At 43.1% G+C, this 27,627-nt stretch overlaps 2 protein-coding genes across 3 annotated transcripts in view; one reads left to right on the forward strand and one right to left on the reverse strand.

The window, feature by feature from the left end:
• LOC130293682 (neuromedin-U receptor 1-like) overlaps positions 1 to 7,269 on the forward strand; it is a 9,254-nt gene extending 1,985 nt beyond the window's left edge. Inside the window, exons 2-4 of one of the 2 annotated variants that reach the window (XM_056542677.1) lie at positions 2,650 to 3,528; positions 6,741 to 6,846; positions 6,934 to 7,269. In XM_056542677.1, the coding sequence (XP_056398652.1) occupies positions 2,652 to 3,528; positions 6,741 to 6,846; positions 6,934 to 7,174 (1,224 nt within the window). In that variant the 5' untranslated portion in view covers positions 2,650 to 2,651 and the 3' untranslated portion in view covers positions 7,175 to 7,269. Of the gene's footprint in view, positions 1 to 2,649; positions 3,529 to 6,740 lie in introns of both variants that reach the window. The other variant, XM_056542676.1, reaches the window with a different exon arrangement.
• Positions 7,270 to 16,462: 9,193 nt separating this feature from the next.
• On the reverse strand, positions 16,463 to 27,571 carry LACTBL1 (lactamase beta like 1). Its single transcript, XM_056543335.1, has 7 exons — positions 27,457 to 27,571; positions 24,480 to 24,621; positions 22,208 to 22,314; positions 21,968 to 22,125; positions 21,485 to 21,732; positions 20,252 to 20,357; positions 16,463 to 17,740 (listed from the first exon to the last, which is right to left on the reverse strand). Exons 1-7 carry the CDS (start codon positions 27,475 to 27,477, stop codon positions 16,762 to 16,764), a joined length of 1,761 nt encoding a protein of 586 aa, XP_056399310.1. The 5' UTR covers positions 27,478 to 27,571; the 3' UTR covers positions 16,463 to 16,761.
• Between the last annotated feature and the right edge of the window lie 56 nt (positions 27,572 to 27,627).

Here is a 27,627-nt window from a genome sequence, read left to right on the forward strand (position 1 = left end):
GCAGAAAGCTGGTTCAGCTGCGCCATCTTGTGTCATTTCTTATAAGTGCACTTATTACCCCAAATTTCCTAAATGCCCCCAAATAGCTGCAACTATAAAGGGTTAAAAAAACATTTTTTTGTGCAATCCTGAACGGATTCTTCCTGTCTGTCTCCGCAGTCATTCTCGGCCGACTATTATAAAGAGATTGACTGGAGATGCCCTCTTCCCTTTGCAGCAGGTTGTAAAGTGAGATTAGTTGGCCCTGTCACTTTCTCATTGTAATACATATTACACATCGCACACACACAGGAAACACATATATGCACACATTAGGCTAGGTTTCCACAGCCACTGCAGTTTTTGAGCCAAAGTCAGAAGTGGATCCATAAGGGAGGAGAAGTATAAGTCCTTCCTTTATATTTCCCATTCCTTTTGAATACACTTCTGGCTTTGGCTCAAAAACTGCAGTGGCTGTATTACAAAAACTGCCAGAAAAAAAACCAAGTGGAAACCTAGCCTGAAACATACAAACAGGCATACACATTACACACACATATATACACATTATACATACAAACAGGCATACACATTACACACACATATATACACATTATACATACAAACAGGCATACACATTATACACACACATATATACACATTATACATACAAACAGGCATACACATTATACACACACATATATACACATTATACATACAAACAGGCATACACATTATACACACACATATATACACATTATACATACAAACAGGCATACACATTATACACACACATATATACACATTATACATACAAACAGGCATACATATTATACACACATATATACACATTACACATAAAAACAGGCATACACATTATACACATATATATATACACATTATACACACACATATATGCACACACATTACACATACAAACAGGCAAACACATTATACACAGATATATACACATTATACACACATATATACACATTATACACACATATATACACATTATACACACATGACACATACAAACACATATATACACATTACACATACATACTCATTGGCCCTGATTTATTAAGAGTGTTGTGTAGTTTTCTTTGTGGGGTTTTTTCCCCCACAGTATTTACTAAGGTTTTCCTACATTTTGCCCTTTTCCGTACATTTTCCTTTTTTTTTTATTTACACCTGCTCTGATCTGTAGGGAAGAGAGTCCATCATTGGCCAAGAGATATAACGTAACCTGTGTGTTTCCATGTGAATTGGGTCATATAGGTAAGGACAGGGCTGGTGCAAGGATTTTTGCCACCCTAGGCGAAAGCTAATTTTGTCGCCCCTTGACCCCGCCCATTGGCTCTGCCCTTTGACACGCCCCATTTTACTACACACTGTTACAAACCTCCTTCTCATGTAATCACCTTACTACTGGGGTGACACACTGTAACAAACCTCCTCCTCATGTAATCTCCTTACTACTGGGGTGACACACTGTAACAAACCTCCTCCTCATGTAATCTCCTTACTACAGGGGTGACACACTGTAACAAACCTCCTCCTCATGTAATCTCCTTACTACTGGGGTGACACACTGTAACAAACCTCCTCCTCATTTAATCTCCTTATTACTGGGGTGACACACTGTAACAAACCTCCTCCTCATGTAATCTCCTTACTACTGGGGTGACACACTCTAACAAACCTCCTCCTCATTTAATCTCCTTATTACTGGGGTGACACACTGTAACAAACCTCCTCCCCATGTAATCTCCTTAATACTGGGGTGACACACTGTAACAAACCCCCTCCTCATGTAATCTCCTTACTACTGGGGTGACACACTGTAACAAACCCCCTCCTCATGTAATCTCCTTACTACTAGGGTGACACACTGTAACAAACCTCCTCCTCATGTAATCTGCTTACTACTGGGGTGACACACTGTAACAAACCTCCTCCTCATGTAATCTCCATACTACTGGGGTGACACACTGTAACAAACCTCCTCCTCATGTAATCTCCTTACTACTGGGGTGACACACTGTAACAAACCTCCTCCTCATGTAATCTCCTTACTACTGGGGTGACACACTGTAACAAATCTCCTCCTCATGTAATCTCCTTACTACTGGGGTGACACACTGTAACAAACCTCCTCCTCATGTAATCTCCTTACTACTGGGGTGACACACTGTAACAAATCTCCTCCTCATGTAATCTCCTTACTACTGGGGTGACACACTGTACCAAACCTCCTCCTCATGTAATCTCCATACTACTGGGGTGACACACTGTAACAAACCTCCTCCTCATGTAATCTCCTTACTACTGGGGTGACACACTGTAACAAACCTCCTCCTCATGTAATCTCTTTACTACTGGGGTGACACACTGTAACAAACCTCCTCCTCATGTAATCTACTTACTACTGGGTGACACACTGTAACAAACACCGTCCTCACGCAACGGTGGTTCTGGCTAGGCAGGTGCTTCAGATGCTGGCTGGTTACTAACTTTCTTGCAGCAGGCAGAACGTTGCCCCCATCAAGAAGGCGCTCTAGGCGGCTGCCAATAGACAGAACCGTCCCTGGGTAAGGAGGTGGAGGCGCGTAGAGGGGTGTAGCTTCAGGTATTGGTGTAACCACGTAATGACGTCTCTCTTGGCAGCGATGGAGTCGGTGGGCCGGGAGGATCTCTTCCACATTTGCTCTGTAGATCTTCAGCTGAAATCCTGTAACTGGACCCTGAACAACGACACATGGCGGAGCAGTCAGAGCCAGGCCGTAGTGGTGCAGGGACTTCTCCTCCGAGTCCTGGGTCCCAAGATGTCGTCCTTCTTCCTGCCGGTGTCCCTGACCTACCTGACGATATTCCTCACTGGGGTGGCAGGGAACCTCCTCACCTGCACTGTGATAGCCAAACACCGAAAAATGAGAACCCCGACCAACCTCTACTTGTTCAGCCTGGCCATTTCCGACCTCCTGGTCTTGGTTTTTGGAATGCCACTGGAGATGTATGAGATGTGGCAGAACTACCCCTTCCCCTTTGGAGAGGGCGGCTGCTACTTTAAGACATTTCTATTTGAGACGGTTTGTTTTGCATCAGTTCTGAATGTGACGGCGCTGAGTGTGGAGAGATACTTGGCAGTCGTTCATCCCCTGAAAACCAAGCATGTCATGACCAACGCACATGCCCGGCGTGTCATCGGCGCGGTGTGGTGCATCTCATTGCTGTGTGCCATCCCCAACACCTCACTGCATGGCATATACTACATCTATCTGCCATCCCTAGAGAGGGTGGACGAGTCCGCTACCTGCACCATGATGAAGCCCAGGTGGGTCTATAACTTGGTCATCCAGCTGACCACCATATTCTTTTACTTTGTCCCTGTCTCTATTATCACCATCTTATATCTGTTAATTGGATGGAGACTAACCCAAGAGAAGAAGATCCGAATAAGATGGCTGGGGAAGAGCTGCAAGACCGACATCACCTGGAAGATAGCGCCAGAGAGTGCGAAGAAAAGGCAGATCACCAAGACCCTCTGTAAGTAGACTCCCTATATACCAGAGTGTAACTACTATAATACTGCTCCTATATACAAGAGTGTAACTACTATAATGGCATACAAGGAGATTTACACCAGGCACTGCCTACTCGCTAATTCTTGCTGCTCCGGACTGTCGGAATGATGAACTGCTCTAGTGTGTACACCTCGCGGGGAGCGTCTACATCTGACAGGCAAACAGTTCCATATGATATTCATCAAAGAGAAAAAGAATAGACGGACGACTCACCCAGGTGCAGTAAAAAATTCTTCTTTATTTTCATGAAGTTTTCATATATCCACGGCAGAGCACCGACCGAGCTGAATTCGGACCATTCCTATGATATTCTATTGGTTTTAAGCACTTGAAGGTGATTTGACCCCAGGGTGAAGGATCCTCCCCTCCCCCCTCCCCTTCCCTTCACGTACCTGGTTTTAAATCACGGCAGGTCAGTACACACATGTGGGAAGCCAGAAGAACCTCAGTGAACGAGCGATACAATTGTTGCACACCCGCACCCTGCATCCCCCCGATAACCCCCCTGTACTGCTCTGCCGTGGATATATGAAAACTTCATGAAAATAAAGAAGAATTTTTTACTGCACCTGGGTGAGTCGTCCGTCTATTCTTTTTCTCTTTGATGAGTAACTACTATAATACTGCTCCTATATACAAGAATATAACTACTATAATACTGCTCCTATATACCAGAATATAACTACTATAATACTGCCTCCTATATACAAGAATATAACTACTATAATACTGCTCCTATATACAAGAATATAACTACTATAATACTGCCTCCTATATACAAGAATATAACTACTATAATACTGACCCATATACAAGAATATAACTGCTATAATACTGCCCCTATATACAAGAATATAACTACTATAATACTGCCCCTTTATACAAGAATATAACTACTATAATACTGCCTCCTATATACAAGAATATAACTACTATAATACTGTCCCCTATATACAAGAATATAACTACTATGATACTGCTCCTATATACAAGAATATATCTACTATAATACTGTCTCCTATATACAAGAATATAACTACTATAATACTGCTCCTATATACAAGAATATAACTACTATAATACTGCCTCCTATATACAAGAATATAACTACTATTATACTGCTCCTATATACAAGAATATAACTACTATAATACTGCCCCTATATACAAGAATATAACTACTATTATACTGCTCCTATATACAAGAATATAACTACTATAATACTGCTCCTATATACAAGAATATATCTACTATAATACTGTCTCCTATATACAAGAATATAACTACTATAATACTGCTCCTATATACAAGAATATAACTACTATAATACTGCTCCTATATACAAGAATATAACTACTATAATACTGCTCCTATATACAACAATATAACTACTATAATACTGCTCCTATATACAAGAATATAACTACTATAATACTGCTTCTATATACAAGAGTATAATTACTATAATACTTCTCCTATATACAAGAATATAACTACTATAATACTGCTCCTATATACAAGAATATAACTACTATAATACTGCTCCTATATACAAGAATATAACTACTATAATACTGCTCCTATATACAAGAATATAACTACTATAATACTGCTCCTATATACAAGAATATAACTACTATAATACTGCTCCTATATACAAGAATATAACTACTATAATACTGCTCCTATATACAAGAATATAACTACTATAATACAACCCCTATATACAAGAATATAACTACTATAATACTGCTCCTATATACAAGAATATAACTACTATAATACTGCTCCTATATACAAGAATATAACTACTATAATACTGCCTCCTATATACAAGAATATAACTACTATAATACTGCTCCTATATACAATAATATAACTACTATAATACTTCCCCTATATACAAGAATATAACTACTATAATACTGCTCCTATATACAAGAATATAACTACTATAATACTGCTCCTATATACAAGAATATAACTACTATGATACTGCTCCTATATACAAGAATATAACTACTATAATACTGCTCCTATATATAAGAATATAACTACTATAATACTGCTCCTATATACAAGAATATAACTACTATAATACTGCCTCCTATATACAAGAATATAACTACTATAATACTGCTCCTATATACAAGAATATAACTACTATAATACTGCTCCTATATACAAGAATATAACTATTATAATACTGCTCCTATATACAAGAATATAACTACTATAATACTGCTCCTATGTACAAGAATAAAACTACTATAATACTGCCTCCTATATACAAGAATATAACTACTATAATACTGCTCCTATATACAAGAATATAACTACTATAATACTGCTCCTATATACAAGAATATAACTACTATAATACTGCTCCTTTATACAAGAATATAACTACTATAATACTGCTCCTATATACCAGAATATAACTACTATAATACTGCTCCTATATACAAGAATACAACCACTATAATACTGCTCCTATATACAAGAATATAACTACTATAATACTGCTCCTATATACAAGAATATAACTACTATAATACTGCTCCTATATACAAGAATATAACTACTATAATACTGCTCCTGTATACAAGAATATAACTACTATAATACTGCTCCCTATATACAAGAATATAACTACTATAATACTGCTCCTGTATACAAGAATATAACTACTATAATACTGCTCCTATATACAAGAATATAACTACTATAATACTGCCTCCTATATACCAGAATATAACTACTATAATACTGCTCCTATATACAAGAATATAACTACTATAATACTGCTCCTATATACAAGAATATAACTACTATAATACTGCTCCTATATACAAGAATATAACTACTATAATGCTGCTCCTATATACAAGAATATAACTACTATAATACTGCTCCTATATACAAGAATATAACTACTATAATGCTGCTCCTATATACAAGAATATAACTACTATAATACTGCCCCTATATACAAGAATATAACTGCTATAATACTGCTCCTATATACAAGAATATAACTACTATAATACTGCTCCTATATACCAGAATATAACTACTATAATCATGCCCCCTGATGTCATCGCTCTTGTGACATCATCGGTAGTCCTAGGTTGCTGTGCGGTATTAGTGGTTGACTGGTGGTCTCTATTGCAGGTGTGGTTGTCATCGTCTTCACCATCTGTTGGGCGCCCTTCCACATTGACCGCCTGCTGTGGAGCTTGGTCATCCAGTGGACGGACTCCATGCACACCGTATTCCAGTACGTCCACATCCTGTCTGGGATCTTCTTCTACCTGAGCGCTGCGGTGAACCCCATTATCTACAACCTTCTCTCCACCAAATTCAGGGAGTGTTTCCGAGAGATGGTCTGCAGGAACCCCGAGACCACCCTGTCCTACAGCAGCTCCCCGGCCATCTCCAGGATCCAGAAGAGCCCTTCCCATGTGGTGTCCGGGCGCGCGCTCTGTAGGGAGGAGCTCAGGGCGCTGACTCTGCCCTCCCAGGTGACCTGGTCACATGATTCCCAGACATCCTCCATGGAACAGTTGTCCTGTGATTCTCTTCTTGTGCCATCAACTCAGTCCTGAAACCAGTGTTTCCCAAGTGCACTTCTTAAAGGGGTACTCCAATGGAAAACAATTTTTTTTCAAATCAACTGGTGCCAGAAAGTTAAGCAGATTTGTAAATTACTTCTATAAAAAAAACTTAATCCTTCCAGTACTTATCAGCTGCTGTATGCTCCACAGGAAGTTGTGTAGTTCTTTTCAGTCTGACCACAGTGTTCTCTGCTGACACCTCTGTCCATGTCAGGAACTGTCCAGAGCAGGAACAAATCCCCATAGCAAACCTCTCCTGCCCTGGACAGTTCCTGACATGGACAGAGGTGTCAGCAGAGAGCACTGTGGTCAGACTGGAAAGAAGTACACAACTTCCTGTGGAACATACAGCAGCTGATAAGTACTGGAAGGATTAAAAATTTTTAATAGATGTCATTTACAAATCAGTTTAACTTTCTGGCACCAGTTGATTTACAAAATAATAATGTTTTCCACCGGAGTACCTCTTTATGTCCCCCCCAACAGGTCATGGTTTGAGGATATCCCATACAGAGGACATTTGGGGTGATACTAATTATATCCCCTGTGAAAGACTAATGAAATCCTTAAAACACGACCTGTAGGGACGGGAAACACTCATGAAACCAGGACAGGAATTTGTGGAATCATTTTCTCCAAGCTCATATTACAGAGATTCTCCATGTGCTGCCATATAGTGCTCTGTATGTTTCCATATTACAGAGATTCTCCATGTGCTGCCATATAGTGCTCTGTATGTTTCCATATTACAGGGATTCTCCATGTGCTGCCATATAGTGCTCTGTATGTTTCCATATTACAGAGATTCTCCATGTGCTGCCATATAGTGCTCTGTATGTTTCCATATTACAGCGATTGTCAATGTGGCAAACACTGGTGTCCCCTGAATGTCTCTGGGTGCTGTGATGTATCTCCTGGTTACATATCATATTGTTACAATGTTATATTTCTCTTCTATTGTTACATAGTTATATATTGTTCTGTTTATATTGTTACAATGTTATATTTCTCTTCTATTGTTACATAGTTATATATTGTTCTGTTTATATTGTTACAATGTTATATTTCTCTTCTATTGTTACATAGTTATATATTGTTCTGTTTATATTGTTCTGTTTATATTATTCCATTGTTATATTTCTCTTCTATTGTTACATAGTTATATATTGTTCTGTTTATATTGTTACAATGTTATATTTCTCTTCTATTGTTACATAGTTATATATTGTTCTGTTTATATTGTTCTGTTTATATTGTTACATTGTAATATCATGAAATGGTTACATGGTTGGTTTCTATTCTAGAACCTTCTCTTCAGCCGCAGTTCACGTGACATCATGCCCCCTCCATTCATGTCACGACCGTCACGCCCCCTCCCATAGACATGAATGGAGGGGGCGTGGCACATGGCATCACGAGGGGGGCGTGGTGTGACATCACATCACATCACATCTCCCGGGGCGGGAACCCAGCATTCTAATCATACTGTTTAGAACACTGGGTGCTGCACGGAGATCGGGCGGGACCCCCGCAATCATGCCCCGAAGGACCCCAGCGGCGGGACCCCCGCAATCAGACATCTTATTGCCTATCCTTTGGATAAGGGATAAGGTGTCTAGGGGCGGAGTACCCCTTTAATCTCTGTGATTTAGGTGGAAAAATAAAAATAAAAAAACAACAACCATAAAATGGTAAAGAGTCAGCAGATTTTTTTAACCAATCAGTATAAAATATAATTTTTGTCCAGATAACTACATTTATAAAGCACCCAGATACACAGTGCCCAGATAGTTATATACAGCATCCAAATATATAGTACCACACAGTGCCCAGATAGTTATATACAGCATCCAGATACATAGTACCACACAGTGCCAAGATAGTTATATACAACACCCAGATACATAGTACCACACAGTGCCCAGATAGTTATATAGAGCATCCAGATACATAGTGCCACACAGTGCCCAGATAGTTATATACTGCATCCAGATACATAGTGCCACACAGTGCCCAGATAGTTATATACAGCATCCAGATACATAGTACCACACAGTGCCCAGATAGTTATATACAACACCCAGATACATAGTGCCACACAGTGCCCAGATAGTTATATACAGCATCCAGATACATAGTACGACACAGTGCCCAGATAGTTATATACAGCATCCAGATACATAGTGCCCAGATAGTTATATACAGCATCCAGATACATAGTACCACACAGTGCCCATATAGTTATATACAGCATCCAGATACATAGTGCCACACAGTGCCCAGATAGTTATATACAGCATCCAGATACATAGTGCCACACAGTGCCCAGATAGTTATATACAGCATCCAGATACATAGTGCCACACAGTGCCCAGATAGTTATATACAGCATCCAGATACATAGTACGACACAGTGCCCAGATAGTTATATACAGCATCCAGATACATAGTGCCCAGATAGTTATATACAGCATCCAGATACATAGTACCACACAGTGCCCATATAGTTATATACAGCATCCAGATACATAGTGCCACACAGTGCCCAGATAGTTATATACAGCATCCAGATACATAGTGCCACACAGTGTCCAGATAGTTATATACAGCATCCAGATACATAGTGCCACACAGTGCCCAGATAGTTATATACAACATCCAAATACATAGTACCACACAGTGCCCAGATAGTTATATACAGCATCCAGATACATAGTACCACACAGTGCCCAAATGATCTTATACAGCATCCAGATACATATAATCACACAGTGCCCAAATAGTTATATACAACATCCAAATACATAGTGCAACACAGTGCCCAGATTGTTATATACATCATCCAGATACATAGTATCACACAGTGCCCAGATAGTTATATACTGCATCCAGATACATAGTGCCACACAGTGCCCAGATAGTTATATACAGCATCCAGATACATAGTACCACACAGTGCCCAGATAGTTATATACAGCATCTAGATACATAGTGCCACACAGTGCCCAGATAGTTATATACAACATCCAGATAAATAGTGCCACACAATGCCCTGATAGTTATATACAACATCCAGATACATATTATCACACAGTGCCCAGATAGTTATATACAACATCCAGATACATAGTGCCACACAGTGCCCAGATAGTTATATACAACATCCAGATACATAGTGCCACACAGTGCCCAGATAGTTATATACAGCATCCAGATACATAGTACCACACAGTGCCCAGATGGTCATATACAGCATCCAGATACATATTATCACACAGTGCCCAGATAGTTATATACAACATCCAAATACATAGTGCAACACAGTGCCCAGATTGTTATATACATCATCCAGATACATAGTGCCAAACAGTGCCCAGATAGTTATATACAGCAACCAGATACATATTAACACACAGTTCCCAGATAGTTCTATACATCATCCAGATACATAGTATCACACAGTGCCCAGATAGTTATATACTGCATCCAGATACATAGTGCCACACAGTGCCCAGATAGTTATATACAGCATCCAGATACATAGTACCACACAGTGCCAAGATAGTTATATACAGCAACCAGATACATATTAACACACAGTGCCCAGATAGTTATATACATCATCCAGATACATAGTATCACACAGTGCCCAGATAGTTATATACTGCATCCAGATACATAGTGCCACACAGTGCCCAGATAGTTATATACAGCATCCAGATACATAGTACCACACAATGCCCTGATAGTTATATACAGCAACCAGATACATATTATCACACAGTGCCCAGATAGTTATATACAACATCCGGATACATAGTGCCACACAGTGCCCAGATAGTTATATACAACATCCAGATACATAGTGCCACACAGTGCCCAGATAGTTATATACAACATCCAAATACATAGTACCACACAGTGCCCAGATAGTTATATACAGCATCCAGATACATAGTACCACACAGTGCCCAGATGGTCATATACAGCATCCAGATACATATTATCACACAGTGCCCAGATAGTTATATACAACATCCAAATACATAGTGCAACACAGTGCCCAGATTGTTATATACATCATCCAGATACATAGTGCCACACAGTGCCCAGATAGTTATATACAGCAACCAGATACATATTAACACACAGTTCCCAGATAGTTATATACATCATCCAGATACATAGTATCACACAGTGCCCAGATAGTTATATACTGCATCCAGATACATAGTACCACACAGTGCCCAGATAGTTATATACAACATCCAGATACATAGTACCACACAGTGCCCAGATAGTTATATACAGCAACCAGATACATATTATCACACAGTGCCCAGATAGTTATATACAACATCCAGATACATAGTGTCACACAGTGCCCAGATAGTTATATACAACATCCAGATACATAGTGCCACACAGTGCCCTGATAGTTATATACAGCATCCAGATACATAGTACCACACAGTGCCCAGATAGTTATATACAGCATCTAGATGCATAGTGCCACACAGTGCCCAGATAGTTATATACAACATCCAGATACATATTATCACACAGTGTCCAGATAGTTATATACAACATCCAGATACATAGTGCCACACAGTGCCCAGATAGTTATATACAACATCCAGATACATAGTGCCACACAGTGCCCAGATAGTTATATATAACATTCGGATACATAGTACCACACAGTGCCCAGATAGTTATATACAACATCCAGATACATAGTGCCACACAGTGCCCAGATAGTTATATATAACATTCGGATACATAGTACCACACAGTGCCCAGATAGTTATATAGAACATCCAGATACATAGTACCACACAGTGCCCAGATAGTTATATACAACATCCAGATACATAGTGCCACACAGTGCCCTGATAGTTATATATAACATCCAGATACATATTATCACACAGTGTCCAGATAGTTATATACAACATCCAGATACATAGTGACACACAGTGCCCAGATAGTTATATACAACATCCAGATACATAGTGCCACACAGTGCCCAGATAGTTATATACAACATCCAGATACATAGTATCACACAGTGCCCAGATAGTTATATACAGCATCCAGATACATAGTGCCACACAAAGCCCAGATAGTTATATACAACATCCAGATACATAGTGCCACACAGTGCCCAGATAGTTATATACAACATCCAGATACATAGTGCCACACAGTGCCCAGATAGTTATATACAACATCCAGATACATAGTATCACAGTGTCCAGATAGTTATATACAGCATCCAGATACATATTATCACACAGTGCCCAGATAGTTATATACAGCATCCAGATACATAGTGCCACATAATGCCCAGATAGTTATATACAACATCCAGATACATAGTGCCACACAGTGCCCTGATAGTTATATACAACATCCAGATACATAGTGCCACACAGTGCCCAGATAGTTATATACAACATCCAGATACATAGTGCCACACAATGCCCTGATAGTTATATACAGCATCCAGATACATATTATCACACAGTGCCCAGATAGTTATATACAACATCCAGATATATAGTGCCACACAATGCCCTGATAGTTATATACAGCAACCAGATACATATTATCACACAGTGCCCAGATAGTTATATACAACATCCAGATACATAGTGCCACACAGTGCCCTGATAGTTATATACAACATCCAGATACATAGTGCCACACAGTGCCCTGATAGTTATATACAACATCCAGATACATATTATCACACAGTGTCCAGATAGTTATATACAACATCCAGATACATAGTGCCACACAGTGCCCTGATAGTTATATACAACATCCAGATACATATTATCACACAGTGTCCAGATAGTTATATACAACATCCAGATACATAGTGCCACACAGTGCCCAGATAGTTATATACAGCATCCAGATACATAGTGCCCCACAATGCCCAGATAGTTATATACAACATCCAGATACATAGTGCCACACAGTGCCCTGATAGTTATATACAGCAACCAGATATATATTATCACACAGTGCCCAGATAGTTATATACAACCTCCAGATACATAGTGCCACACAGTGCCCTGATAGTTATATACAACATCCAGATACATAGTGCCACACAGTGCCCAGATAGTTATATACAACATCCAGATACATAGTATCACACAGTGCCCAGATAGTTATATACAGCATTCAGATACATAGTGCCCCACAATGCCCAGATAGTTATATACAACATCCAGATACATAGTGCCACACAGTGCCCAGATAGTTACATACAACATCCAGATACATAGTGCCACACAGTGCCCAGATAGTTATATACAACATCCAAATACATAGTGCCGCACAGTGCCCAAATAGTTATATACAGCATCCAGATACACAGTGCCCAGATAGTTATATACAACATCCAGATACATAGTTCCACACAATGCCCAGATAGTTATATACAACATCCAGATACATAGTGTCACACAGTGCCCAGATAGTTATATACAGCATCCAGATACATAGTGCCACACAGTGCCCAGATAGTTATATACAGCATCCAGATACATAGTATCACACAGTGCCCAGATAGTTATATACAGCATCCAGTTACATAGTGCCACACAGTGCTCAGATAGTTATATACAGCATCCAGATACACAGTACCACACAGTGCCCAGATAGTTATATACAGCATCCAGATACATATTATCACACAGTGCCCATGTAGTTATACACAGCATCCAGATACATAGTATCACACAGTGCCCAGATAGTTATATACAGCATCCAGTTACATAGTGCCACACAGTGCTCAGATAGTTATATACAGCATCCAGATACACAGTACCACACAGTGCCCAGATAGTTATATACAGCATCCAGATACATATTATCACACAGTGCCCATGTAGTTATACACAGCATCCAAATACATAGTGCCACACAGTGCCCAGATAGTTATATACAGCATCCAGATACATAGTGCCACAAAGTGCCCAGATAGTTATATACAGCATTCAGATACATAGTACCACAAAATGCCCAGATAGTTATATACAGCATCCAGATACATAGTACCACACAGTGCCCACATAGTTATATACAACATCAAGATACATAGTGCCACACAGTGCCCAGATAGTTATATACAACATCCAGATACATAGTACCACACAGTGCCCAGATAGTTATATACAGCATCTAGATACATAGTGTCACACAGTGCCCAGATAGTTATATACAGCATCCAGATATGTAGTGCCACACAGTGTCCAGATAGTTATATACAGCATCCAGATACATAGTACCACAAAGTGCCCAGATAGTTATATACAGCATCCAGATACATAGTACCACACAGTGCCCAGATAGTTATATACAGCATCCAGATACATATTATCACACAGTGCCCATGTAGTTATACACAGCATCCAAATACATAGTGCCACACAGTGCCCAGATAGTTATATACAGCATCCAGATACATAGTGCCACAAAGTGCCCAGATAGTTATATACAGCATCCAGATACATAGTACCACAAAGTGCCCAGATAGTTATATACAGCATCCAGATACATAGTGCCACAAAGTGCCCAGATAGTTATATACAGCATCCAGATACATAGTACCACAAAGTGCCCAGATAGTTATATACAGCATCTAGATACATAGTACCACACAGTGCCCAGATAGTTATATACAGCATCCAGATACATATTATCACACAGTGCCCATGTAGTTATACACAGCATCCAAATACATAGTACCACACAGTGCCCAGATAGTTATATACAGCATCCAGATACATAGTGCCACAAAGTGCCCAGATAGTTAACAGCATCCAGATACATAGTACCACAAAGTGCCCAGATAGTTATATACAGCATCCAGATACATAGTACCACAAAGTGCCCAGATAGTTATATACAGTATCCAGATACATAGTACCACACAGTGCCCAGATAGTTATATACAACATCAAGATACATAGTGCCACACAGTGCCCAGATAGTTATATACAACATCAAGATACATAGTGCCACACAGTGCCCAGATAATTATATACAACATCCAGATACATAGTGCCAAACAGTGCCCAGATAGTTATATACAGCATCCAGATATGTAGTGCCACACAGTGTCCAGATAGTTATATACAGCATCCACATACATAGTACCACAAAGTGCCCAGATAGTTATATACAGCATCCAGATACATAGTACCACACAGTGCCCAGATAGTTATATACAGCATCCAGATACATATTATCACACAGTGCCCGTGTAGTTATACACAGCATCCAGATACATAGTGCCACACAGTGCCCAGATAGTTATATACAGCATCCACGTACATAGTACCACAAAGTGCCCAGATAGTTATATACAGCATCCACATACATAGTACCACAAAGTGCCCAGATAGTTATATACAGCATCCAGATACATAGTGCCACAAAGTGCCCAGATAGTTATATACAGCATCCAGATACATAGTACCACAAAGTGTCCAGATAGTTATATACAGCATCCAGATACATAGTACCACACAGTGCCCTGATAGTTATATACAGCATCCAGATACATAATACTACACAGTGCCCAGATAGTTATATACAGCATCTAGATACATAGTGCCCAGATAGTTATATACAACATCAAGATACACAGTCCCCAGATCGTTATATACAGCATCCAGATACATAATACTACAGTGCCCAGATAGTTATAAACAACATCCAGATACATAGTACCACACAGTGCCCAGATAGTTATATACAGCATCCAGATACATAGTACCGCACAGTGCCCAGATAGTTATATACAACATCCAGATACATAGTACCACACAGTGCCCAGATAGTTATATACAGCATCCAGATACATAGTGCCACACAGTGCCCAGATAGTTATATACAGCATCCAGATACATAGTACCGCACAGTGCCCAGATAGTTATATACAACATCCAGATACATAGTACCACACAGTGCCCAGATAGTTATATACAGCATCCAGATACATAGTGCCACACAGTGCCCAGATAGTTATATACAGCATCCAGATACATAGTACTACACAGTGCCCAGATAGGTACATACAGCATCCAGATACATAGTACCGCACAGTAATTGTTCATGCTCGAGCGTAGATCATGTGACAATATGGCAGCTGGCCCGGGTATCCTCATACACTATATACTGACTAGGATACAGTTCACACATGGTGCTGAATGTGACATAACAAAGAGTCCAGACACTGGGGCAGATGGAGGAAGATCACCTTTATTAGTTGGAGTTGTATGTACAATGCTGCGCACACGTGTCATGTGATGTCACAGAGATGTCATGTGATGTCACAGATGTCAGATCTGGAGATATCATGACATATCGTATACCAATCGCCTCTTTCCTCCGCCCATTAACCCCTCATTGTTCTCTTGGTTCTTCGCTCCTCCACATCTCGGAGACAGAGATATACAATACCTGCCCCCCGTGTTTTATGGCGCCCCCTGTCTCACTTGGCGGTGGTGGAGGCTTTGAGTTCCTCTTATTGTGCCCATTGTGTCATTCACCTCTCAGTTGTAGAAGACAGGCTTCTGGTGGATGCGCTGGACATTGTAGGTGTTCAGTCCGGGGGCATCAAACGCTGGAGACAGTCCCTGAGGGTTGTAGGGGTAGAAGTTGAAGAGTTGTCTGTCCTGGGTCTCCAACGAGACCGACGCCGATCCCAGGCGGAGGATACACGGGAATTCTTTGTCAAACACGACCTGCAGGACCCTCTCCTCCAAGTAGTGGAGCTGAATTGTCCGATATCGCTCCGGGATCAGCTCTTCAATGTGCGGCCCGAACTGCTGCATCACCAGAACCCCATTGGGTCCAACCTTGATCTCATAAAATGTCAGATTTGCGTAGGTGTAGATTCCGATATACGGAGCTGGGTTAGGAGCCGGGCGGAATTTCTTCTCGGCCTCTCGGAACGCTTTCTCCAGAGCTGGAATCAGAAAGCTGTAGGTCTTAGCGATGATGTCCTCTTCCTGGGGCCTCGTCCCGGACATGAGGACAATAAAGCTAACGTAGAGCTTAGGAATCATGGAGAAGGTGGCAGAGTATCCATCCAAGTCGCCATCTTTGCGGATGATGTCGTATCCGAGCTGTTCGTTGACCTCCCAGGGGGTCCCGGTCTTGTTGGCGAAGTAGTTGGTGGAACACTTGAAGAGCGGGGTCAGCATAGTCTTCAACGTGTCTGGCTCTAAAATCCGGCGATGGTAGGTCCCTAGAAGCACCATCGCTAACTTGGCCATATCAGCCGCTGTGGAATACATTTGACCCGAGGGGCGATACCAGCCCAGGTCATAGAGCGGTGCCACCTGACCACTGCCGTAGAAACCAACCGCCATCTGAGAAAGGATCGGTGGCGTAAAGTCAAATCCGGTGTCTTCCATGCCGAGACGGTCCAAGATGTTATCGGCCACCCACCGCTGGTACTCGCCTTCAGATGTGTGTTCAGCCAAAATGTGGGCAAGCAAGGAAAATGCCAGGTTACTGTAGTGACACCTGAAACAAAAACAGTACAATGCTGGTGACCTTAAAGGGGTACTCCAGGGCACTAAACCCATAGCCCACCTTTTCCCTCTCATCAACCTATTTAATAGTCTAAATATCAATCATTAGCTATATAGAGATGTTTCCCCTCTTTGGTTGACATCATCCAACCATCCACTCTGTCTCTGTCCAAATCCATCTCTGAAAGCAGCCCCCACCCTCCTGAGAGACACAGACCATGTGGTTACTGCCCTGCACTGATAAGTCATGCTCCATTTAGAGGTGAGAACTAGTAGGTGTGGGCAGCCTCAGCCAATCAGACACTGATCAGCAGAGAACTGTCCAGAGCAGGAGGGTGGGGGATGCTCTCAGAGAGTGAGCTGCAATGATTGCTGGGAGATGTAAGCAAGGGGAGGGAAGGGGAGGGAAGAATATCAAGCAGCCAGAGAAGACAACAGGGGCCACAGAGGACATGCATATCAGGCAGGATGGTTTACAGAGAACATATCCAGGAAGTGTGGTGGCTTTGGAGCTTTTTTGTGTTTTTAGTATGGTGGTCCCATACTACACTAGGATGGTTCAGAGGATTGTGTCCATCAGAAGATCCATTCGGGGACTACTTCACAGAATCTAGACAAGTGGTCTCAAACTGTGGCCCTTTACATGTTGCAGCCGTTGGCTGTCCAGGCATGCTGGGAGTTAATGTTTTGCAACATCTGGAGGTCCACAGTTTGAGACCACTGGTCTAGGCAGTCCATTGCACAATGGACACTAATGGATCCCATTGACTTTTATGGGGTCTGTCTAATTATATGGGGTCTGTGTAGTGTCCAGATAACTAGTTCTGTACAGCACCCAGGTACACAGTGTCCAGAGAAATAGCAATGTACAGAGTCCAGATAACTGTTAAAGGGGTACTCCGGTGGAAAATTATGACTTTTTCCATGTAGAGAAAGTTTTCAGATCAACTGGTGCCAGAAAGCTAAACAGATTTGTTAGTTTCTTCTATGGTAAAATCTTAATCCTTCCAGTACTTATCAGCTGCTGTATGCTCCAGAGGAAGTTGTGTAGTTCTTTCTACTCTGAACACAGTGCTCTCTGCTGACACCTCTGTCCATGTCAGGAAGTAGCCAAAGCAGGAGAGGTTTGCTATGGGGATTTGTTCATGCTCCAGACAGTTCCTAACACGGACAGAGGTGTCAGCAGAGAGCACTGTGGTAAGACTGGAAAGAACTACACAACTTCCCGTGGAGCACATTTTTAAATAGAAGTAATTTACAAATCTGTATAACTTTCTGGCACCAGTTGATTTGAATTCCCCCCCCCCCCACTAGAGTACCCCTTTAATATTGTGTACAGATATAGTAGCACATAGTGTTCAGATACCTATCAATATACCGTGCCCAGATACAGTGCCACGTACTGTTTAGATAACTAGTAAAATAAAGTGCTCAGATAAGCATAATGTCTAGATAATTGGTTCTATACAGCAGATACCATAGTGTTCAGATAACTAGATCTATACGTCAGTCAGGTACACGGTCCTGCATAGTGTCCAGATATCTCGCTATATATGGAGCAGATAAACAGTGACATTTCTGTTACATATAAAGTTCTGTGGTTATTATTGTCCCTATTTGATGATGTCGCTGCTATGTATAGATGTTTGTGAAATCCAACCATATTGTTGCAAAGTGGAAATGTTAAAGGGGTACTCCGCTGGAAAAAAAAAAAAACTGGTGCCAGAAAGTTAAACAGATTTGTAAATGACTTCTATTAAAAAAATCTTAATCTTTCCAGTACTTATCAGCTGCTGTATGCTCCACAGGAAGTTGTGTTGTTCTGCTGACACCTCTGTCCATGTCAGGAACTGTCCAGAGCAGGAGAGGTTTGCTATGGGGATTTGCTCCTGCTCTGGACAGTTCCTGACACAGACAGAGGTGTCAGCAGAGAGCACTATGGTCAGACAGAAAGGAACAACACAACTTCCTGTGGAGCATAAAGCAGCTGATAAGTACTGGAAAGATTAAGATTATTTTAATAGAAGTAATTTATAAATCTTAGATACAAAATTAACCGCACCTCAAGGATACTGCGCTGCTGGACACAGTGAAAAAAATTGGAAACAGTTCGTTTGAAAAAAATGTGGAAATATTTATTAAAATACAATAAAAAATTACCTATGAAAATAAAACATAATACATAATAATAAGAGCGATACTGGAGATGTATTAAAATTCTATGCCATTGGGCCCTAAAGGCAAATATTAGGAAAGTGGATGTGGCACTGCCAATTTTATGGAAGTCAGTAATACTGGTTGAGAATACCAGTCTCTTCCATTCTGTATCAACCAATATTACTCTTTCCTTTGTGTCTAATTTATAAATCTGTTTAACTTTCTGGAGTCAGTTGATTTAAAAAAAAAATAGTTTTTCACCGGAGTACCCCTCTAAGCCCATGGTAATCTGGAGCCGGCTCTAGGTAACAGCTCCTGCGATCACATTATAATTGATTTCACCCACCTGGTACCAGGATCGGCCACCAAGACGTCATCCCGGAGAAGCTCAATGGCCTCCTGAGTGGAACCTTTCCAGAGCAAACTTGTGGATCGCAACCGCCGAGGGAGACCTATGAATAAGAAGAGCAAAGTTCTCAGCAGCAGTATACAGATAGAGCAGGAGGGGAGGTGTATAATAACTACTATATATCCTGATCCCATAGAGATAGCAGCAGTATACAGATAGAGCAGGAGCGGAGGTGTATAATAACTACTATATATCCTGATCCCATAGAGATAGCAGCAGTATACAGATAGAGCAGGAGGAGAGGTGTATAACTACTATATATATCCTGATCCCATAGAGATAGCAGCAGTATACAGATAGAGCAGGAGGAGAGGTGTATAACTACTATATATATCCTGATCCCATAGAGATAGCAGCAGTATACAGATAGAGCTGGAGGGGAGGTGTATAACTACTATATATCCTGATCCATAGAGATAGCAGCAGTATACAGATAGAGCAGGAGGAGAGGTGTATTACTACTATATATCCTGATCCCATAGAGATAGCAGCAGTATACAGATAGAGCTGGAGGGGAGGTGTATAACTACTATATATCCTGATCCCATAGAGATAGCAGCAGTATACAGATAGAGCTGGAGGGAATGTGTATAACTACTATATATCCTGATCCCATAGAGATAGCAGCAGTATACAGATAGAGCTAGAGGGGAGGTGTATAACTACTATATATCCTGATCCCATAGAGATAGCAGCAGTATACAGATAGAGCAGGAGGAGAGGTGTATAACTACTATATATCCTGATCCCATAGAGATAGCAGCAGTATACAGATAGAGCTGGAGGGGAGGTGTATAACTACTATATATCCTGATCCCATAGAGATAGCAGCAGTATACAGATAGAGCAGGAGGAGAGGTGTATAACTACTATATATCCTGATCCCATAGAGATAGCAGCAGTATACAGATAGAGCTGGAGGGGAGGTGTATTATTACTATATACCCTGATCCCATAGAGATAGCAGCAGTATACAGATAGAGCTGGAGGGAATGTGTATAACTACTATATATCCTGATCCCATAGAGATAGCGGGAAGAGATTGTGAGGACCTTATCCTATTATTTAGGATTTATTCGTCTCGCAGAAGGTGGAAGGATAAAGAGAAGGGACTGGTTCTCTCAGCCTCACCGTTCCCCCATAACCCCTCTAGGCCTGGTGGTCCTCTACCTGATAACTGGCTGGCCATCCTCCGTAGAGTCACGGCTGTGGCTTTCGCAGGCTGTACCCCCTTCTCGGTGAAGGCCAATCCATCCGCCATATATTTGTGCTCCAGGTGGCGCCCTCTGGCCAGCGGGTTCTTGATGGAGAAATTGGCGACGTATCGCTCCAGGGGGTCGTCCAGCGAGTTCAGTTCTCCTTCCTCCCATAACTTGTACAACATGAGGGAAGGGAAGAGCTTGGAGATGCTGGCGATTCTGAGACACAATAAGAGGGTGGGCATGTTACTGGGGGTCCTGTAACCATTGGGGAAGCTGCCAATCAATCAATAACCTAATAGTTTATGGCGTCCTATATAATGTTATCCTGGAATAGTCCAAATGGTGTGTAGGGGAAGATACGTGGGAGATGTGTGTAGGGGAAGGTTTGTGTGTTTGTGGGGGTTTATGTATGTGGGGGGGGGGGGGGGGGGTCACCGATGGGGACACTCACCGATATATAGTGTACTCATTGGGAGCCGATGAGGAAGGGTCAGATCCATTCTTCTTCCCGAAGTTTCCAGTCCACAGCACAGTGTCATTGTACGTGACTATGGCGGACATGGTGGGCAGCCCGGGGGTGCGGATCTTACTCCTCAGGTACTTGTCCACCTGTACAGAAGAAATTCAGAAATACGATGGGTGGAGGAACTGGTGCGCAGTCTGTATAGGACCTTCATGAATCTGGACTGACCTTCTCCAGAGCCTCCTTCAGGACAGGCACAGGGTGGTCTAAAGACACCGGCTCAGGGAATCGGGGGCACATCTGCACCATGTCGGGGATGTTCTGCTCCTCTGGAACTGGAAGTCACCAAGAATCAGAAACAGGCCTATCTATTGTTTATAATACAATACAGGACACTCGGGGGGCACGGGGTCAAGGATGGAGGACACTCGGGGTGCACGGGGTCAAGGGTGGAGGACACAAGTGGGTACATAGGACAAGGGTGGAGGACACATCACTCAATAGGGACAAAGGTGGAGGATATGTGGGGTACATGGAGATATGAGGAGGATATGTGGGGTACATGGTGATATGAGGAGGATATGTGGGGTACAGGGAGATATGAAGAGGATATGTGGGGTACATGGAGATATGAGGAGGATATGTGGGGTATATGATGATATGAGGAGGATATGTGGGGTACATGATGATATGAGGAGGATATGTGGGGTACATGGAGATATGAGGAGGATATGTGGGGTACATCTATGAGGAGGATATGTGGGGTACATGGAGATATGAGGAGGATATGTGGGGTACATGGAGATATGAGGAGGATATGTGGGGTACATGGAGATATGAGGAGGATATGTGGGGTACATGGAGATATGAGGAGGATATGTGGGGTACATGATGATATGAGGAGGATATGTGGGGTACATGGAGATATGAGGAGGATATGTGGGGTACATGGAGATATGAAGAGGATATGTGGGGTACATGGAGATATGAGGAGGATATGTGGGGTACATGGAGATATGAGGAGGATATGTGGGGTATATGATGATATGAGGAGGATATGTGGGGTACATGATGATATGAGGAGGATATGTGGGGTACATGGAGATATGAGGAGGATATGTGGGGTACATGGAGATATGAGGAGGATATGTGGGGTACATGGAGATATGAGGAGGATATGTGGGGTACATGATGATATGAGGAGGATATGTGGGGTACATGATGATATGAGGAGGATATGTGGGGTACATGGAGATATGAGGAGGATATGTGGGGTACATGGAGATATGAGGAGGATATGTGGGGTACATGGAGATATGAGGAGGATATGTGGGGTACATGATGATATGAGGAGGATATGTGGGGTACATGGAGATATGAGGAGGATATGTGGGGTACATGGAGATATGAGGAGGATATGTGGGGTACATGGAGATATGAGGAGGATATGTGGGGTACATGATGATATGAGGAGGATATGTGGGGTACATGATCATATGAGGAGGATATGTGGGGTACATGTAGATATGAGGAGGATATGTGGGGTACATGGAGATATGAGGAGGATATGTGGGGTACATGGAGATATGAGGAGGATATGTGGGGTACATGATGATATGAGGAGGATATGTGGGGTACATGGAGATATGAGGAGGATATGTGGGGTACATCTATGAGGAGGATATGTGGGGTACATCTATGAGGAGGATATGTGGGGTACATGATGATATGAGGAGGATATGTGGGGTACATGGAGATATGAGGAGGATATGTGGGGTACATGGAGATATGAGGAGGATATGTGGGGTACATCTATGAGGAGGATATGTGGGGTACATCTATGAGGAGGATATGTGGGGTACATGGAGATATGAGGAGGATATGTGGGGTACATGGAGATATGAGGAGGATATGTGGGGTACATCTATGAGGAGGATATGTGGGGTACACCTATGAGGAGGATATGTGGGGTACACCTATGAGGAGGATATGTGGGGTACACCTATGAGGAGGATATGTGGGGTACATCTATGAGGAGGATATGTGGGGTACATGGAGATATGAGGAGGATATGTGGGGTACAGGGAGATATGAGGAGGATATGTGGGGTACATGGAGATATGAGGAGGATATGTGGGGTACATCTATGAGGAGGATATGTGGGGTACATGGAGATATGAGGAGGATATGTGGGGTACAGGGAGATATGAGGAGGATATGAGGGGTACATGGAGATATGAGGAGGATATGTGGGGTACATGGAGATATGAGGAGGATATGTGGGGTACATCTATGAGGAGGATATGTGGGGTACACCTAATAGGAGGATATGTGGGGTACACCTATGAGGAGGATATGTGGGGTACACCTAATAGGAGGATATGTGGGGTACATCTATGAGGAGGATATGTGGGGTACACCTATGAGGAGGATATGTGGGGTACACCTAATAGGAGGATATGTGGGGTACATCTATGAGGAGGATACATGGACTATATACCTGGCTCTTGTTTGGGAAGTTTATATTGCCAGATGAAGCAGCCGGTCATGGTGATCGATACCAGGAAGAAGATGCTCAACCCCAGATGCGTCCACTTCAGCTGCACCGGAGCCGTCCGGCTGAGGCCTCTTCTTCTAGACGGCTGCAGACGGGAAGTGCGGTTACTCCAGAGATCATGAACGGTCATACCCCACATCCTACCCCATCATCCCCCACATGCTACCCCATCATATCCTGCCATCCTACCCCATCATACCCCACATCCTACCCCATCATACCCCACCATCCTACCCCATCATACCCCACATCCTACCCCATCATACCCCACATCCTACCCCATCATACCCCACATGCTACCCCATCATACCCCACATCCTACCCCATCATACCCCGCCATCCTACCCCATCATACCCCACATCCTACCCCATCCTACCCCGCCATCATACCCCACATCCTACCCCATCATACCCCACATCCTACCCCATCATACCCCACATCCTACCCCATCCTACCCCATCATACCCCGCCATCCTACCCCATCATGCCCCGCCATCCTACCCCATAATATCCTGCCATCCTACCCCATCATATCCTGCCATCCTACCCCGTCATACCCTGCCATCCTACCCCATCATACCCTGCCATCCTACCCCATCATATCCTGCCATCCTATCCCATCATACCCTGCCATCCTACCCCATCATATCCTGCCATCCTACCCCATCATACCCTGCCATCCTACCCAATCATACCCCACCATCCTACCCCATCATACCCCACATCCTACCCCGCCATCCTACCCCACATCCTACCCCGCCATCCTACCCCATCATACCCCACATCCTACCCCATCATACCCCGCCATCCTACCCCATCATACCCCGCCATCCTACACCACCATCCTACCCCATCATACCCCACATCCTACCCCATCATACCCCGCCATCCTACCCCATCATACCCCGCCATCCTACCCCATCATACCCCGCCATCCTACCCCATCATATCCCGCCATCCTACCCCATCATACCCCGCCATCCTACCCCATCCTAACCCACCATTCTACCCATCATATCCCGCCATCCCACCCCATCATACCCCGCCATCCTACCCCATCATATCCCGCCATTCTACCCCATCATACCCCACATCCTACCCAATCATACCCCACTATCCTACCCCATCATACCCCACATCCTACCCCATCATACCCCACATCCTAACCCATCATACCCCACATCCTACCCCATCATACCCCGCCATCCTACCCCATCATACCCCGCCATCCTACCCCATCATACCCCACCATCCTACCCCATCATACCCCACATCCTACCCCATCATACCCCGCCATCCTACCTCATCATACCCCACATCCTACCCCACCATCCTACCCCATCGTACCCCGCCATTCTACCCCATCGTACCCCGCCATCCTACCCCATCGTACCCCGCCATCCTACCCCATCATACCCCACCATCTTACCCCATCATACCCCGCCATCCTACCCCATCATACCCCACCATCCTACCCCATCATACCCCGCCATCTTACCCCATCATACCCCACATCCTATCCCATCATACCCCGCCATCCTACCACATCATACCCCGCCCTCCTACCCCATCATACCCCGCCATCCTACTCCATCATACCCTGCCATCCTACCCCATCATACCCCGCCATCTTACCCCATCATACCACGCCATCCTACCCCATCATACCCCGCCATCCTACCCCATTATATCCCACCATCCTACCCCATCATACCCCACCATCCTACCCCATCATACCCCGCCATCTTATCCCATCATACCACGCCATCCTACCCCATCATACCCCGCCATCCTACCCCATTATATCCCACCATCCTACACCATCATATCCCTACAACTTAGGCGACTGCCTTTTTTTGTACATTTGAATTTTTCCTATTCCATGGGTAGTGGATTTAGATAGACACCTCGGTTGTAGGTACGTGAATTGAGCTGCACCTTACCCTGTCTTCTTATGGTGGATGAGACCTACAGCTCATCTCTACCTTGGGATCGATATAGAAGTCAATATCAGCGGCCGCCACCAACCAGCAGGATGGTTAGAGGCGGTGAAGTAAAACGGCCGCCACCATCTCACTGGTTATATTGCGGCAGAGAATTTCATTGGCGTTCTGGACCCTCCTCTATAGTGACACACGTGATCCTCTTGGCCATGTGCTCCCGGAGATGGTCGGACGCGGTGCCGGGGATTTTCTGTATAATCTGTAATCCTCAGACCTCATTCACTGCACTGATTTATGACTTAACCCCGTCACCGCTGGCAGATGCTTATAGTATAATATGAATGTTCTAAGTCTAATCTGTGAGGGACACAGGCTCGAGGTTTACCCCGGGGTATATGGGGATATAGGGCTGTTCCCCACAGAATCCGTGTACACGGCCCAAAGAGAAAGGTTCCTGGCAAAAGATGGGGGACACCATTAGAGGTCCCACAGGGGCTGACCCTGGCCTTCGAAACGTATGAATGTCCAATCCTCTTCTCCCATATGGCTCTATTACTACATATTGTAGATAGGACTTTTAGGATTCCATAGAGCAGTGGTCTCAAACTATGGCCCTCCAGATGTTGCAAAACTTCAACCCCCAGCATGCCCGGACAGCCAACGGCTGTCCGGACATGCTGGGAGTTGAAGTGTTGCAGCAGCTGGAGGACAGCAGTTTGAAGACCACTGTGCAAAGAGATGAGAGGGAAGCCATAATTTACCTTTCAGGGGCAGTGTGGATCCTCCTGAGAAGGCAGACCAGCCAGTTTGAGACCACTGCCTTAGAGGGACACTGTCCTAGTTTTAGTTAGACCTAATCCTGGGAGCAGTGAAACCCCCCCACCCCCACCCCACAAGTCAAGAGGACAAAGGGTCCAAAAAGTTTTTAGCTCCCCCAGATGATGACAACCCCTGGAGATTCCTGTCCCCTCCTCACCTGGATCGGCAGTCCATCCATCCCAGCTAGTGACCAGCGCTCCACATCCGCCGGGCCCCTCTGATGCAATGTGCGGCCTGTGGAGATAATGACCAGGTATATGGAGAGAAGGTGGAGGTGACCACACGAATGGATCCACAGTACAGACACCAACCTGATCTATCCATTCCT

Source organism: Hyla sarda, chromosome 10, assembly GCF_029499605.1.
Source record: "Hyla sarda isolate aHylSar1 chromosome 10, aHylSar1.hap1, whole genome shotgun sequence".
NCBI classification, from domain to species: domain Eukaryota; kingdom Metazoa; phylum Chordata; class Amphibia; order Anura; family Hylidae; genus Hyla; species Hyla sarda.

Bases quoted from the DNA above. Each gene is read 5' to 3' on its own strand.
- LACTBL1 (XM_056543335.1), bottom strand. From the start codon at position 27,477: ATGGATGGACTGCCGATCCAG. The intron at 21,733-21,967 runs GTGAGTGTCCCC...ATTGTGTCTCAG, and splicing joins AATGAGTACACTATATATCG to AATCGCCAGCATCTCCAAGC. The intron at 17,741-20,251 runs GTGGGTGAAATC...TTTTTGTTTCAG, and splicing joins GTGGCCGATCCTGGTACCAG to GTGTCACTACAGTAACCTGG.